Source organism: Malaclemys terrapin, chromosome 14, assembly GCF_027887155.1.
Source record: "Malaclemys terrapin pileata isolate rMalTer1 chromosome 14, rMalTer1.hap1, whole genome shotgun sequence".
NCBI classification, from domain to species: Eukaryota; Metazoa; Chordata; order Testudines; family Emydidae; genus Malaclemys; species Malaclemys terrapin.
In genome coordinates, this window is record NC_071518.1 from 10,483,838 (window position 1) to 10,497,911 (window position 14,074).

The 14,074-nt window shown below is 42.8% G+C and overlaps 1 protein-coding gene across 1 annotated transcript in view; it reads right to left on the reverse strand.

The window, feature by feature from the left end:
* Window positions 1-1,983: 1,983 nt before the first annotated feature.
* The window catches only part of PLCG2 (phospholipase C gamma 2), a 92,978-nt gene continuing 80,887 nt past the window's right edge, over window positions 1,984-14,074 (reverse strand). The window contains exons 30-33 of the mRNA XM_054048855.1: window positions 12,401-12,568; window positions 11,381-11,469; window positions 7,274-7,458; window positions 1,984-5,913 (exon numbers count right to left, since the gene is read on the reverse strand). Of these exons, the coding sequence (XP_053904830.1) occupies window positions 5,871-5,913; window positions 7,274-7,458; window positions 11,381-11,469; window positions 12,401-12,568 (485 nt within the window). The 3' untranslated portion in view covers window positions 1,984-5,870. The remainder of the gene's footprint in view (window positions 5,914-7,273; window positions 7,459-11,380; window positions 11,470-12,400; window positions 12,569-14,074) is intronic.

Genomic DNA, 14,074 nt, shown 5'->3' on the forward strand with positions numbered 1-14,074 from the left:
GGCCCCTGGGGTCCAGAAAGACCAATGTGCAGGGTCCTAAGGTCCTCTGCCCCCTCCTGCCAATGACCGAAGTCGTCTGCAGCCTGACCCTGAGCAGGGTATGCTGATCGGGAAGCCCCTTCCGACGAGCGAGATGCCGATCTTGAGGGCCAGGGCGGTGCCAAGTGTGGTTACAGGGGCTCGTCCTGATACGGTGCCGAGCGGTGCCGGTCCACAGGTGAGCGGTCTCTGTGCGGTGCCGGTGAGCGGTACCTGGATCGAGAATGGTGCCGATGGCCATGCCGGTACCGGGATCCAGATCTGGATCATGAAGACGAAGACCGTCTGTAGACTCGGTGCCGGGAGCGGCCTCGCGAACAGGAGCGGCGCTCATACCAGTGCCAGGAACTGCGTCTGGACTCCGACTGGTACCGATGTTCAAGTCGGTGCCGAGAAGTAGACCGGTGCCGGGAGGAAGATCTGGGCCGCGAGTACGACCGGCGCCGAGATGGAGATCGGTGCCGGGACTGCGACCTGCTCCGAGACCGGGAACGGTGCCGCGAGTCCACGCTCGGAGATGGAGGGCATATCAGGGCAGGCTTGCCCCTGGATTGCACAGTACGAAGGGCATGCGGTGCTGCAAGTTGAGATGGCGCCAGCTCCGTGAGGGTGATGAGGTCTTTCGCTGTTGCAAAGGTCTCCGGTGTAGAAGGGAGACAGGGCTCAACCACAGGACGAGGTGGTGAGCCAGTCTGCACCGGACTCAACGGCCCTACACCCGGTGCCGGAGTCAACGGCGTTGACGATGCCTGCACCCTCTGGCGCTCCGAAGCCGGACGCGGCTCTACCACCGGTGCGGGGGGAGCCGGTGCCTGTTGGACGGCAGCGTCCTGGGTCTTGCGGGGTCTTTTATGCCCCGGAGACAGGGAACAGCGCCGAGGGGCTTGCGGCGGACGCGGTGCCGAGGGAGGACGGTGCCGTGGGGCCTTATCCGCATCAGCTCGCGGTGCAGTACCGGAGGGTGCCGCTGGGGCGCTGCGCACCGAGGCGCTCGGTGCCGAGACTTGGCGCGCCGAAGGAAGATCTGGGCTAAGTGCCGCCTCCATAAGGAGCTGCTTAAGTCTAAAGTCCCGCTCCTTTTTGGTCCTGGGCCTGAAAGCCTTGCAGATCTTGCACTTGTCCGTCTGGTGAGACTCCCCTAAACTCTTCAGACAAGAGTCGTGAGGGTCTCCCATTGGCATAGGCTTAGCACAGGTCACACACGGCTTAAAGCCAGGAGCCTTGGGCATGAGCCCGGCTACGCGCCGGGGGGAAAAGGGGGGATAATAGCCCCCTTAACCCCCGCTAACTATTTATAACTACTCTACAAACTATTAACAACAAACTACTTATCTAAAGAATATAACCAGCAACTAACGAGTAAAGCTAGGGAGAGTGGAGAACAGCTATGCCGCGCTCCATAGTTCCAACGACCGTCACGGGCGGTAAGAAGGAACTGAGGGGGCGCTGGGTCGGCTGGGGTATATATCCAGCGCCATGAAGGCGTCACTCCAGGGGGCTCCACAGCCGACCCATCGGGTGTTGCTAGGATAGAAAATTCTCCGACGATCGTGCAAGCGGCGCGCACACACCTAATTGGAATCGATATGAGCAAGCACTCGAAGAAGAATTAAGGTATTACTTTAACTCGCATGCTGTGCCACAGTGTTTCCAAAATTTAGTACATTATTTGTGTTCCTGAATGTGAATTATCAGAAGTACAGCTACAAATTGAAAAAGTATCTATTGACATTTTAGAAGAAATGCCATTAAAATTTCTAGTGCTTAAACTATGTCAACAATTGACATGTCCCTCCTTTCCTGCTCAAAATATCTTTAAAGAGATGAAGCAGTGAGGCTGATATTTATAAATAAGAAGCTTAACACACTAGAGATTCATTGAGAATTTATGGCAGCTGTATAACCTGTCACAAAAGTAACAGATATCAATGCACGCACACACACTTACATACACACACACTTTTAATGCACATATATACTTATTTATTTAAAAAAAATAAATTAAATTTCAATTACCTCCACCCCAGTTCCCAGAGAACTGACTCGGTTTTTACACCCTCTGCTCCTAAAAAAACAACAACAATGCATTTTCCTTCAAAAATGTTCATTATTTTCTAATTACTGAAAAAGTTCCCACATTTTCAACAATATACCAGATTGTTTAATCTAACAATATATAACATGATCCTCAAGGAACATTGTTCTAAGCATTGGTGGTTTACACACACGGCAGAAATCCTTATCTTTAGTAGCTCTGGGAGGTTTGTTTGATTCCAAGGACTAAGATCCCAATCCAGAAAAGCACTTCCGTTAAGTCAATGGAATAACTAATGCTTCAGTTAAGCGTGCGCTTGGGACCTAAGAATGCAGATTAGCACTAAATAGAAATGGAGTTGGGACTCATCAAAACCGAACTAACAGCTTAGGTTGCACATAGGGCAAGTGTGCACTGAATCTGAAAGCAAGCTTCCCAGCTCAAGCCACGGTTGCTCTGAGCTCCAGCCCAAGCTGCAGCATCTACACAGCTATTTGTAGAGAGCTAGTGTGAGCCCCATCAACATGCGTCTGTGGACCTGGGCTGGAAGGCTCAGGCTCAGATGCTATGTAGACATGCCCATAAACACTGTTGTTACATAGGAGAAGGAAATCTTGGCTCCTGATTGGCTAAAAGCATATTATATTCATAGATTTAAAGGCCCGCAGAGGCCATTAAGATCATCTAGTTTGACCTTCTGCATGACCCAGGCTACAGATTTCACCTGCATCACACCCAGCAACATGTAGCTGAACTAGAACTGATCTGTTAGAAGGACTTCCAGCCTTGATTGAAAGACCCCAAGTGACATAAAATTTACCGCATGAGCAGGTAACTGCATGTGCTCATGCAAAGGGCATCTGCCTGTGTAATTAAGGAAACTGCATGTGCAGAAATTCGTTCCCTAATTTAATGTTTGGTGAACATCAGGATTACTGTCCTTCCAAGTAGATACAGCCTTCAGTTTTGTTTTGGTCAGACTTCACCTCTAGGGTGAATAACATCTGACATACATCAATATCAACAGTATCATAACAGTCTGAAAGCCATGAAAGAACAGACATGGAGTTTACCCCGGCAAAGTATCCAGAGATTTTTGGGTGAAAGTGCTCTAACATTAGGATAGAAAGAAATTAGGATAGAAAGAACTATTCTCAATTTTGACCAGGTCTTGAATGCCTGCAAAATTGGTAATTCAACTCTTTTTCTTCCAAGTATAGTACAATATTTGGGAAGAGTGATTCTGGAAAAGTAGCTCACTGTAAAATGAGTTGAACTTAAACATACATTCAAGGGCTCTTCTCACAACCAGTTTAACATAGCACATGTGCAGAGAATCATTTTGACATTTTGAAGTGCGATGCAATGTGCTAATTCATAAACATTTACACAGCAGTAGTAGAGAACAATATGATTCATCATACACATGGTGTTCTGTGGCAGCAATGCTTATAACAATGAGAGAAGCCAGGACAATTATGCCACATGGACAATTTATGTCCAGAAACCACAGCTGATGTTTTTTATTTAGTTTGGAATTTTTGGTAGAAAATTATTGGGCTCTTGTCCAAGGAGAATCTCTCACCTCAAGGCTCTAGCAGTCAAAACACTATATCCAAAATACTTCCCTGAGAAATGAGAACACAGCATAGCCAGGGTGTTTCCTTACATATGGCTCCAGGAGCTGCTCAAAGTTTCTTTTTTTTTTTTTTTTTTTTTTTTTTTTTTAAGGGAAGTGGATGTCCTGTAAGAAAAAACTTTGCAGGCACGCAGTGGTCTGGCATGCAAGGATTTCTGGAATTTTCTCTTTCCTGTCCTGCCTGTTAATTGGCTGCCTGGCATCAAACAAACTCCCCCATGGCAGCCCCTAGGCAATACGGTCTGTGGAGGTGATTTGGCAGGAAGCAGGATGGGGAAGAAATCTGAACCTACATGCAAAAAGTTCTTTTCCTTTTAGTCCCAGGCTGTGCATCCCAACTCCATTGGGGGACGGAATAGTTTTTCGACTTATCAGGAAGGAGAAGAGTAGAGAGCTGCCTTTAATCTACTCTCCTCTCTCATCTTTTGGATTCAGTACCTGGCATTTAATTTCCAAAAAATGTACAAGAGAAGCCCACATCTTCAGGGAGTTTGTATGCAGAGGGAAATTCGAAGCCCAACCCTAGTATTTCCTGACTCTCTGCTATAGCACTTTCATATGAAGTTAAATGAGACAGGACTGTTTTTCAGGAATAACTAAAACCTCAAGGGTGCTCCTTGAAATATCATCTGTGAATGCATAGTGGAATCAATTAACTGAATCTTGAGACAGCAGATCAGCAGAAGTGGTAGTAAGGGGAGCAAGGAAAACTGAAAACCGCTGAGGGAGTTCACTGTGCAATGAATTCCAAACCCAAACAGGATTTCAGTGGTGAGAGATCCAGCACTACCCATGTATCACTTTAAGCCTTGGGCAATTACTTAGAAGAAAAGAATCTCTTCTATACTTATTTGAAATGCACATTCAAACATATAGATTGCAAAACTCCACCCACATATGCATACTGTGACTAGTCGTTTCTTATTAATGAGTAATGTGCTGCTAACATGAAGAATCAATGCATACAAATATTAAGATGTCTGGTATCTGATACATCATCCAAAGACTGTTCTGTTCTTGCAGGGAAACAAACTTGCTGATCTAATAGGTTTTTTCCATCTATAACTTCTATGTTCCTACTAGTGACTGAAACCATAAGGATAATGTATCTGTCTGTATTTCTGCACAGTTATGTTATGGATTAAATATATTTTGGGAAAACAGACAACATTAAAAAAACAAACAGTCCTGTTTGACATTATCTTGTAAGAAGGTCTGCAAGACTACAGATGGATAGTTTGCAAACAATTCATTTGTATGCAGATTAGCAGCTGGAAGGATATGAGAAACGATGTTACACCAAAGTAAATTATCCAATTGCAGTTTAAAATACCTTTCCTGTCTAGGAGCAAAGGATAGCTCCTACCTTATGTATTAAAAATATTTTCTTGCACCGCCTTGACAGAGCTGATTTACGTGACACAAAATAATGTCGTATTTCTCTTTTTTAAAGTTTTTCATAGAATCCAACAAATAACCCATCTACAATCTTGGAGTACATTTAGTTTTAAAAAATTAACTCATTCACTGGTATTAAAAAATGTAACAAGAAAATCTATCAGAAGAAAATACAGCATAACCATCCATTACCCAGAATATTTTATGTGTGGGGGATACAATCTGCTGTATCTGATGTCACAATCATATTGTAAAAGTGCTTTTACAGCATTTAATAAATTAAACCTATTATCTGTCAATCATAAGGAGTCAGATTATTAACGTGTGTGTGTGCAAATAGTTGTGAATGCCTAACTTGTGTCCTGTGCACACAAATACTGTAGATGATTTGTACTTGCACTTTGGGTATTTTTAAGGGTAAGTAGGGCCTGCACAAATGCATGCAAGTTGTCTGCACACCCTGTAGCTGTGAAAAGCTGACCCTTAGTTTCCTTCTTACTCTAAGATTTGTGATACTGGATGCAAATAATAACTTGAATATGCAGAAAATCTAGCCTGCACTGTGTGTATGCTTTGTACAGAAGATAAATTAAACAACAATGAAAATAGTTCCTCCCATAACAAGAAAATATTAGGAAACCCATCTTTCTTCTTAGTAAATTCAGCCTGATGAGACCTTCACTGAGTACGACGATCAGGGTAAATTAATGTCTCTTCCTGAGTGACTTTCTAAAAGGTGCACCAAAAGGAATAGCTTCTCTAGGAGTAGAATTTGCTGTTACTGACTTTCTTCTCCTTTAATCTTCAAGAAAAAGAAAATTAAAGTCAACAATTGGGTCAACTCACTTAGCACCGTACAGCAACTAGTGTAACAGCAACACTATGTACTTCCGTTTCATTTCTTTAAATTAAAATCTGAACACAGTAACAATATATATATGGCACTTCAAGCTTTGTATACATACTGAATTAAAAAAAGAGCCAAAAAATTCAAAGAACAATGTCATGGACATTCCCACAAAAATGCACACATGAATTACTTTCATATTTCTCTATTTGCATGCTGAAATGCTGGTCCTTGTAGGAACATCCATTTTCCCATCTTTAAATATTTGGTCCCCAAATATTCCAATTTCCACAAACACTACAAGATAAGTGTTTCTTGGGGTGTGTTTATAATTATCACAACATATACTTACAGCACCTTCCATGCAGGAATCTCAAAAACACACCACACCCCAAGGAAGGGAGTAAATATCATCCCCACTGAACACAAAGAGTCACCAGTACACAGAAGTTATGTGGACTTATGAATAGAACTCATGAATCAACTCCCAGTCCTTTGCTCCTACCACTAGCCCATAATATTAACTAACCTCAGCTCCCCACCTTTAGCTCCACCACAGACTCACAGGGTGGTAGGATAGTTGCCAGCTGGGTTTTCCTTGGATGAATGCCAGCAGCACCTTGCTCCTACTGACCAATCATAACCTGGCTCTGCATTGAGCTGTGGCATTGGTCATTTCTCTGGTTCTAAAGAGACGTGAAAGACTGGCCTCTGATTGGCTGGGAGGAAAGGATTTGACCCCTCTCCCCGTTTTAGGCTGGGGGAGGAGCAAAGATCCATTCAGGATCTCCTCCTGCTGCAGGAAGGTCCTGTTCTCCCTGTACCCAGCCACGAGCTGAGGCAAGGCTTAGGGCAAGGGGTCTTTTTTCCTTAGGATAGAGTCTGGGTATTTAACTGACAGTTCCATGTTGTCGCTAAGACTAACCATTGCGTTTTCCTCGGTATTTGGGTCAAACCAGAACTATGTTCTGGTCCCACATGTTCCAGTATGTTTATGTCACTATGTAGTCTTTATGGTGGGTAATTTATTTGGCTGTTTGAGCTGGATGGTAGGGAAGGGTCTAAGCTCCAAAGATTGTGGCATTCAGTGAGTCACTGGGACCAAGAGATTCATCGTCATGTCTGCTGGAGTCTGGTTCAGTGGCAGCTCAAACTCCCTTTACAAGAGTGAAGCATGGCTTCTGATCCAAGCCAAGTGGGTCAGAAATTATCTTATCTTAATAAAGCTGAAGCCTTTGTTCCAAACAGGACCCCTTAGATATGAGGAGCCTTTTGGGGGGGGGGGCCCTGGGCAGAATAAAGAGGTTCAACCTACCTCCTGCTGCATGTCTCTTGGTACATTTGTAATTGGTTCTCATTCACACTGAATTCTTTTAGTAAGGCATCTCTGTTAGGGTTCCTTAAGTTCTGGTGAGTGTCATACAGGAACAGCTGGTTGTTCAGTTCTACTTGGCGCTGCCGAAGTTGCCGACACGATGAATAAAGCTCCTCTTCGCTTTCCTTCAGGAGGAAAAGAACATCAGAAACCAATTCAATGTCTTACACAAGCTATTGTTCCTTGATTTTTCTAAGTAGTAGTTTTTAAATTCATTTTTATAAGACACCTCTGGAAACAAAATAAATAACTGAGAAAACACTGAAAAAAAGAAGATGCTCATAAAAATAAGCTTTTTTAAAAAAGGTAAGGTGCTCACACACCATGGTGATCAGTGAGAAATAAATGGATTACAGAGAAAGCATTCCATGAAGTATACAGGCATGCTGAGGAAAGAAGGGGAGGAAGCTGTGTGTTACGACTGCAGTTATCTTCTAGTAGCCTTGAAACACTGGAAAGAAATTTTAATTTTTGAAGGTTACATCTGATAGAGCCCAGTATGCAAACACTACCAAGGATGGAAGTCTGCTTCCAAAGGAGTTTCTTATTAAACTGCAAAGGAAAGATCAGATTCTTCAAACACCAAACATTAAATGGGACCATTCATGGCCATTAGTACTGTGGCTGGGGGGCAGATCCGTCACAGGTGTAAACTGTCATAGCTCTATTGACTTCACTGCCGCTATGACAGTTTACACTAGCAAAGCATCTGCCCCTTAGGATATGTCTACACTACAGCCAGGAATGAGCCTCCCAATCGCAGCAGATACACTTGGCTAGTGGGACTCGAGGTAGTACATAGGCTAGCCACCCAAGTTCAGACCCAGGGGGTCAGGTGGGCTGGAGACTTCAAGCTGCCTCTCGAGCCTCTACGTCCACATTGCTATTTTTCACACGCTAGCTTGAACTATGCTAGAGTGGGTCTGTCTACCAGGCTGAGGGGTCCCAGCTGCAATGTAAACTTACCCTTAGTGTTTGCAGGATTAGGCCTTTAATTTGCATGTGTACTTGCATGTCATATTCTATAAAAAGGGCTCTCAAAACTCTTCACAAAACAAACAGGAAATCACATAACACCCCTTTGACACCGGGAACTATTTATGGACTATTTTAAAACATTATGCATATGCATAATCTCATCTGTGTAGTTACCCATCTGCATAGTTACCCATCTGCATAAATCTTGGCATATGTAATATCAAAACATCCCACACCAACAAAGAAACATGCAACCAGTAAGCAAGGCACTGTTACAGCAGACATACTAATAATCAAGCTCCTTTCACTCCTCAGCCCACTGGCTCCCCAGATGCCTAAAACAATGGATGAGCTTCGCGACGTGCTTACCAGGTTAGCAAACTGTAAAATCACAGACACATGTACACACACACGCACACCTATCCCCCTGCACTACAGCTGAAACCCTGCTGCAGCTCCCTCTCTGGGGATGTCAAGGAGCTGAAGCACAGCCTCTCTGCTCTACCCTACAAACTACGCATTTTATAAATATGGAATAAAGGGTCTCGTTTTTAAAGGGAACCAATCTTGCCTCCTTCAGTCATAAATGAAGACATGCAAATGGCCAATTGCTGATCACTTAGACATCTACATGCCCTCATTTATTCTCACAAATAACTGTATCCACCAACGTTGGATTTCAAAAGTAAGATTAAGGTGGACCCTTTGGGAATTTCTGTTAAAATACAAATGCCAGCTAAACTGATTATAATCCGAAAATGCTTCAAAAACAGTCATACTTTCCACAGCAAGTAAATCAAATTTGCAAGCAAATAAGACATGCTTCTAAATTTAAAAACTTTCTTAATACACTTACATTTCCAGACTATATGAAAAGACTCCAGTTAATTTCAGTTGGAACTGGATAAGGGCCGACACGATAATTTACACACTGTTACAACATTTTTGCATCTCTATGTCTCAACAAATTTCAAAACCATCTGCAAGCCCTTTCATAATTTTAGATTTTCTCTCCAAGTGTATGCAGATGGGATTTCTGTATAAACAGATCTGTTATTAAACTAGAACATTTTATGGAGGATTTTTTTTTAAATCAGCATAACAGATGGAAAAGACCTTGATCATTTTTATGATGCTTCTAGATTGGTTTGGCAAAGGTTCTAAAAGTTTAATGACCACGGCAAGTCTTCATTTGCTATAGACTGTCAAAAAAAATAAAAAACATTTGAAATTTCTCCCGCCACTGCATCAGCATCCTGAGGTTTCATCATTGTAAATATACATTTACGTTGCATCTTAATTTTGGTTTACCAAGCTGGAAGAAAGGGGACTGAGGCTCTGAGATGTGCTATAGTCAAAGGACTTGCTGCTGAGAAGGTTGGGAGGTGCACGGGCTGCTATGAACAACACTTTAAAAGACACCACTGCCCCAGGCAAATAACGAGTTGGATTTTTTTGAAGAAAATCACAGACACCAGAGATTCTCAGCATATTTACATGTTGAGCATGGATATCACTTTGTAAGGCACTGAGTCACTATCAGTGGGGGGTTTGTAGGAGGTGGCAACACAAAGTTCTATCTAGCCTTCTATGCCAGGCTCATCCCCATGGGATTTGAGACCTTACGGGTTTAAAAACTTTTTTTTTTAAAGGATATACATTATATTTATTTATACACACAAGTCTCATCTTATGACCCTCTCCCCCTCTTGCGATCCCTCACCTATGACCCCTTTTCTTCCTCGGGATCCTTCCTTCCCCCTCATGATCCTGCATTCCTGACCTCTTATTTCCCCTCAGACCCTCTCATTGCAACTCCTCTTTTCTCTCCCTTCTCCAGTGGGTAATGGAAAGCTACAATGGTTGCCAAGAAGCTGTGACAGGATTGCATACAGTCATTGCACAGGGGTCTCGTGAGACTTTCTACACAACTTGGAAAAAGGTGTTTCCCAACTCTTCCCAATCTGCTGCTTCTCCTGTGAAACTGAGCATGACTAAGTGCAATACCTTCCCATTCAGTGTCCACATAGCTGCAGGACTAAATCCCTCCAGAGATCCAATGACTTACTGACAAGAAGCACATAGTGTTCTGCTGTAAGAAATGCAATGGTCAGATTCTGGTGTCAGTTACAGCAGCGTGGGTTTGGAGTCACTCCATCAACTCCAATGGGCTTACACCAATGTAAAGCAGAAACAGAGTATTTTTTCCTCTGAAATTTGCAGTATGTGGGAGATCACCTTGAGTCCCTAGCATCTCACTTGTTTCATAGAGTGTCTGTCAAGCCTGGAGAATTGTGACTTGAAAATTTGGAAGGTGGAGAGAGCACTAACTATACAGGATGGATCTGGTTTAAAGTACTGTATGCAATAACTTTGGGTACCAATAGTAATTAATTGCTTGTGGCTCACCCATCTGCCTGGCTGATTCCTTGACTAGGGATTTGTAATTTTTTTCCAAGAAGAGGATTATGTGCACACAAAATTTTAGTCTTTCAAACAAACAGATGTTCTGTGAAGGCTTAAATGAGGCAGGTTTATCTGCAGTCGGATCCAGTGCTGGGTCTCTGGTTTTTATAAAATACTGGCAATTATTGTTTTTACTTTTGCTCTTTGGCAAAGCCTTCTGTTTTTTCCAGAGATTGATTCTGAAGACCAGAGAAGGAATATATTCTGTCCTGAGTATCTACCGCCAAGTAAGGCTTCAATATTAGTGAGTCTCACCTCCAAGAGGGGCATATAAGTTTGAGAAGGGCTCTTTCCTACTGCCAGAGAATTAAATTCTAGCTGGTTTAATTCCAGTCAAGGAGGCCAGCAGCAATGCTGCTGCATGAGCAGAATATTCTTAAAAAGAGTGAGACATCTCTCCACCCAGACAGCAAGCAACTGAATTCAGGTAAATGAACATTCAGGAACCAGTATGAAAAACTTAAGGGTCACACAGTATCAGGCAGAAATATGTGAGTTGAATTGTCACCGCGTGGTTACCACAAAGAATTCACTGACCCATGCTCTGGGCGTAGCGGAAGTGATGAGGAAAGTATAACACACAGGAAGTGGCTTTGCACTTACCAGAACTTGCTGCATTTCACAGAAAACCAGAAGGGAAGCCAGCTCTATATCTTCACTGTAACCATTTTTGAGAGGTACTGACCTAAAACCTGGGGAGAAGGTACACAGAGGTAATTAAAATAAAGGAGGAAGGGTTGCTTGCAGTTGGGGGCAAGCATGCATGGGACTGGGTAGTTCCTTCCACTCTGCTCACCTGCTCCATTCCTTGGAGCAGGCAGAGCTTTGAAGTTTACAAGGAAGCAGCAGGCAGAGATGGGGTGACAATGTTTTCCCACAGCCCTGCAAATCAAACCAGGACTGGAGAAATCAGACGTTAACTCAAGGGATGCCCACATTTGGATCAGCTAAAAAAACAAAGGTAGAACTCAAGATAGCAGAAGAATCTTAAGCAGTGATCTCTCCAGAACTCATTCTGGGCACACAATCACATTAATGAAATGGAGACTGTGGCAAAATGAATTAAATCACAGTAATCATTCCATAATCAAATCATTAGAAGGTAGGCACAAACACTGCACCGCTGATACTGTTACCTCTCCAAAATAAACCTATAACTGGGTGTTGGGCAGGGTGGAGAACATCGATCCTTTTTTGGCATTTGCTCTCTCCTAATCCAGAGGGTCAGATTTAAATCCATCAGTCTCAAACTAGTGGGAACAAGAATGCAGGAGCTGCCTTTACTTCCCACCGTGAAACTGATCATACTGCAGTAATAGGTAGTTCCATACTCACTTTCTCGTTGCTGATACAACTGGTTCTATGTAACTCTTTCCTCTTGCAGAAAGAATGAAAAACAATTTGGTGGTGGGTGATTCATTTAAAAGATTATTTCCAACACGGCTGACATCCTAGTTCAGAGGGAGGGTGTGCTATTTTCAGTTTACAGTAGCTATCTCCCAAGGTGTGTTGCAGCAGGATGGGCCCTTTACTACCTAAGTTTTGAGAGCAAATGCACAGTACTAGCAGTTCTAAAGACCATGTTTCTTGCTTAACACTTTATAATCCCCTATTGATCTTTACCTGATTTGACTCCTTTGATGGGGAAAGTGGCATGTGCTAAGAAGTTGGGGTCACTGAACATATCCTCCTCATAAACAACGAAGCGCAGAAACGCTAGGTTAGGATCATAAATTTCAAACTTCACTTGCTCTGGACAGGGTGCCCAAACTGGGTTAAGGCCATTGTCATCTGGAACGAAAAGAAAACTTTTCTGATACGATGCAATCACTTCCCTTCATGCTGTATATCCAAGGACACATGCTGGGATTATACATGAAGTCTGAAATGCTTTATCCCACCTGTTTTTGTATGCCCACTCAAGAAATTCGGGGGGGGGAGGGGAGAGGGGCGAAAAAATCTATTACAAAAAAATCTAAATTTAAATACATTTCTTCATATTTAATATATTTATATAAACAAACCTCCCTGGACATCTATTTTTAAAAGGTGAATTGCTTGCCACGCATTAATGAAAAACAAGACGCAGGTCTGAGCTTAAAAACAGACACTAGCATGAAACATACCAAGTAGACAGATATGCAACTATCCAGTTTGCATACTCATTGGTGGAGTTTTGTGGTGTCATCTGCATGTGTGCTGGAGGCTGAAAATCTGGCTCTCAAGATTGATCACCAATACAAAATATAAAGGTCAAAATACTCTTCTCTGGGGAACACAGTGGTTCCCCTACTGGTGCAGCTCTCTACTGAACATTCTGCACTCATTCCACTCCCAGAATTTTGCATGGCCTCCTCTGTCACAGAGGAACGTCTAGAAATGCCAAAATCAGGCAATAAAATAGACAGCCAATCAGATGGCTTAAAGTAAGAAAAACTGTGGAGTAGGACCCTCACATTTAAAATTCTTACCCCGGTTTGGCTTTTAGTGTAACTTTGGCCCACACAGATACATTTAGTAAATGAACCTCATTTGCACACACAGCTCCATGAGATCAATGGGGGTATTTCCCTGACTTTGTTGGGCTCTGGATCAAGAGGACAGTACTTTGCATGCTCCATTGCTGTATTACCACCCTTCTTGTCCAAGATATCTCCAAAGAAATTATCTAGTCTTTGAACTCAAACCTAAATATAACAGCCTCAGGACCTCAGAATCTTTCTGCTTGGAGTGCACCTTCAGAAATTGACTAGCATCTTCAGAGAGACAAGGTGGGTGAGGTAATATCTTTCATTGGACCAACTTCTGTTGGTGAAAGAGACAAGCTTTCAAGCTACACAGAGCTCTCAATATTGCATATAGCATCTTCAGAGACACTTTCAACTTACCAAGCAATTTAAAAATATGGAAATTACACACAACCAGAAACTTAACAGAAATGCACCTTATTATGAACCTAACACAGTTTAACACTTGCCTGTTTCTCTGCCTGATTTTGACACATAGTGAAGGTTCTATGGCAAGCACTAGAGTATCATTACATGAATCATCAGTTAAGAGCAATAAAGTCGCCTTATCCTTCTAGTATATGATGTTTGTAAATTATAGATAAGGAAAAATATTATTTCATGGAAGTCACGGATTCCGTGACTTTCAGAGACCTCCATGACATTTTCCGCTTCAGCCCAGGGGTTGTCAAGCCCTCCCCCCGCCCATTATTTTTAAAAGTAAAAGTCGGACAAGTCACAAGCTTCTGTGAATTTTTGTTTATTACCCGCAGCCTGTCTGTGACTTTTA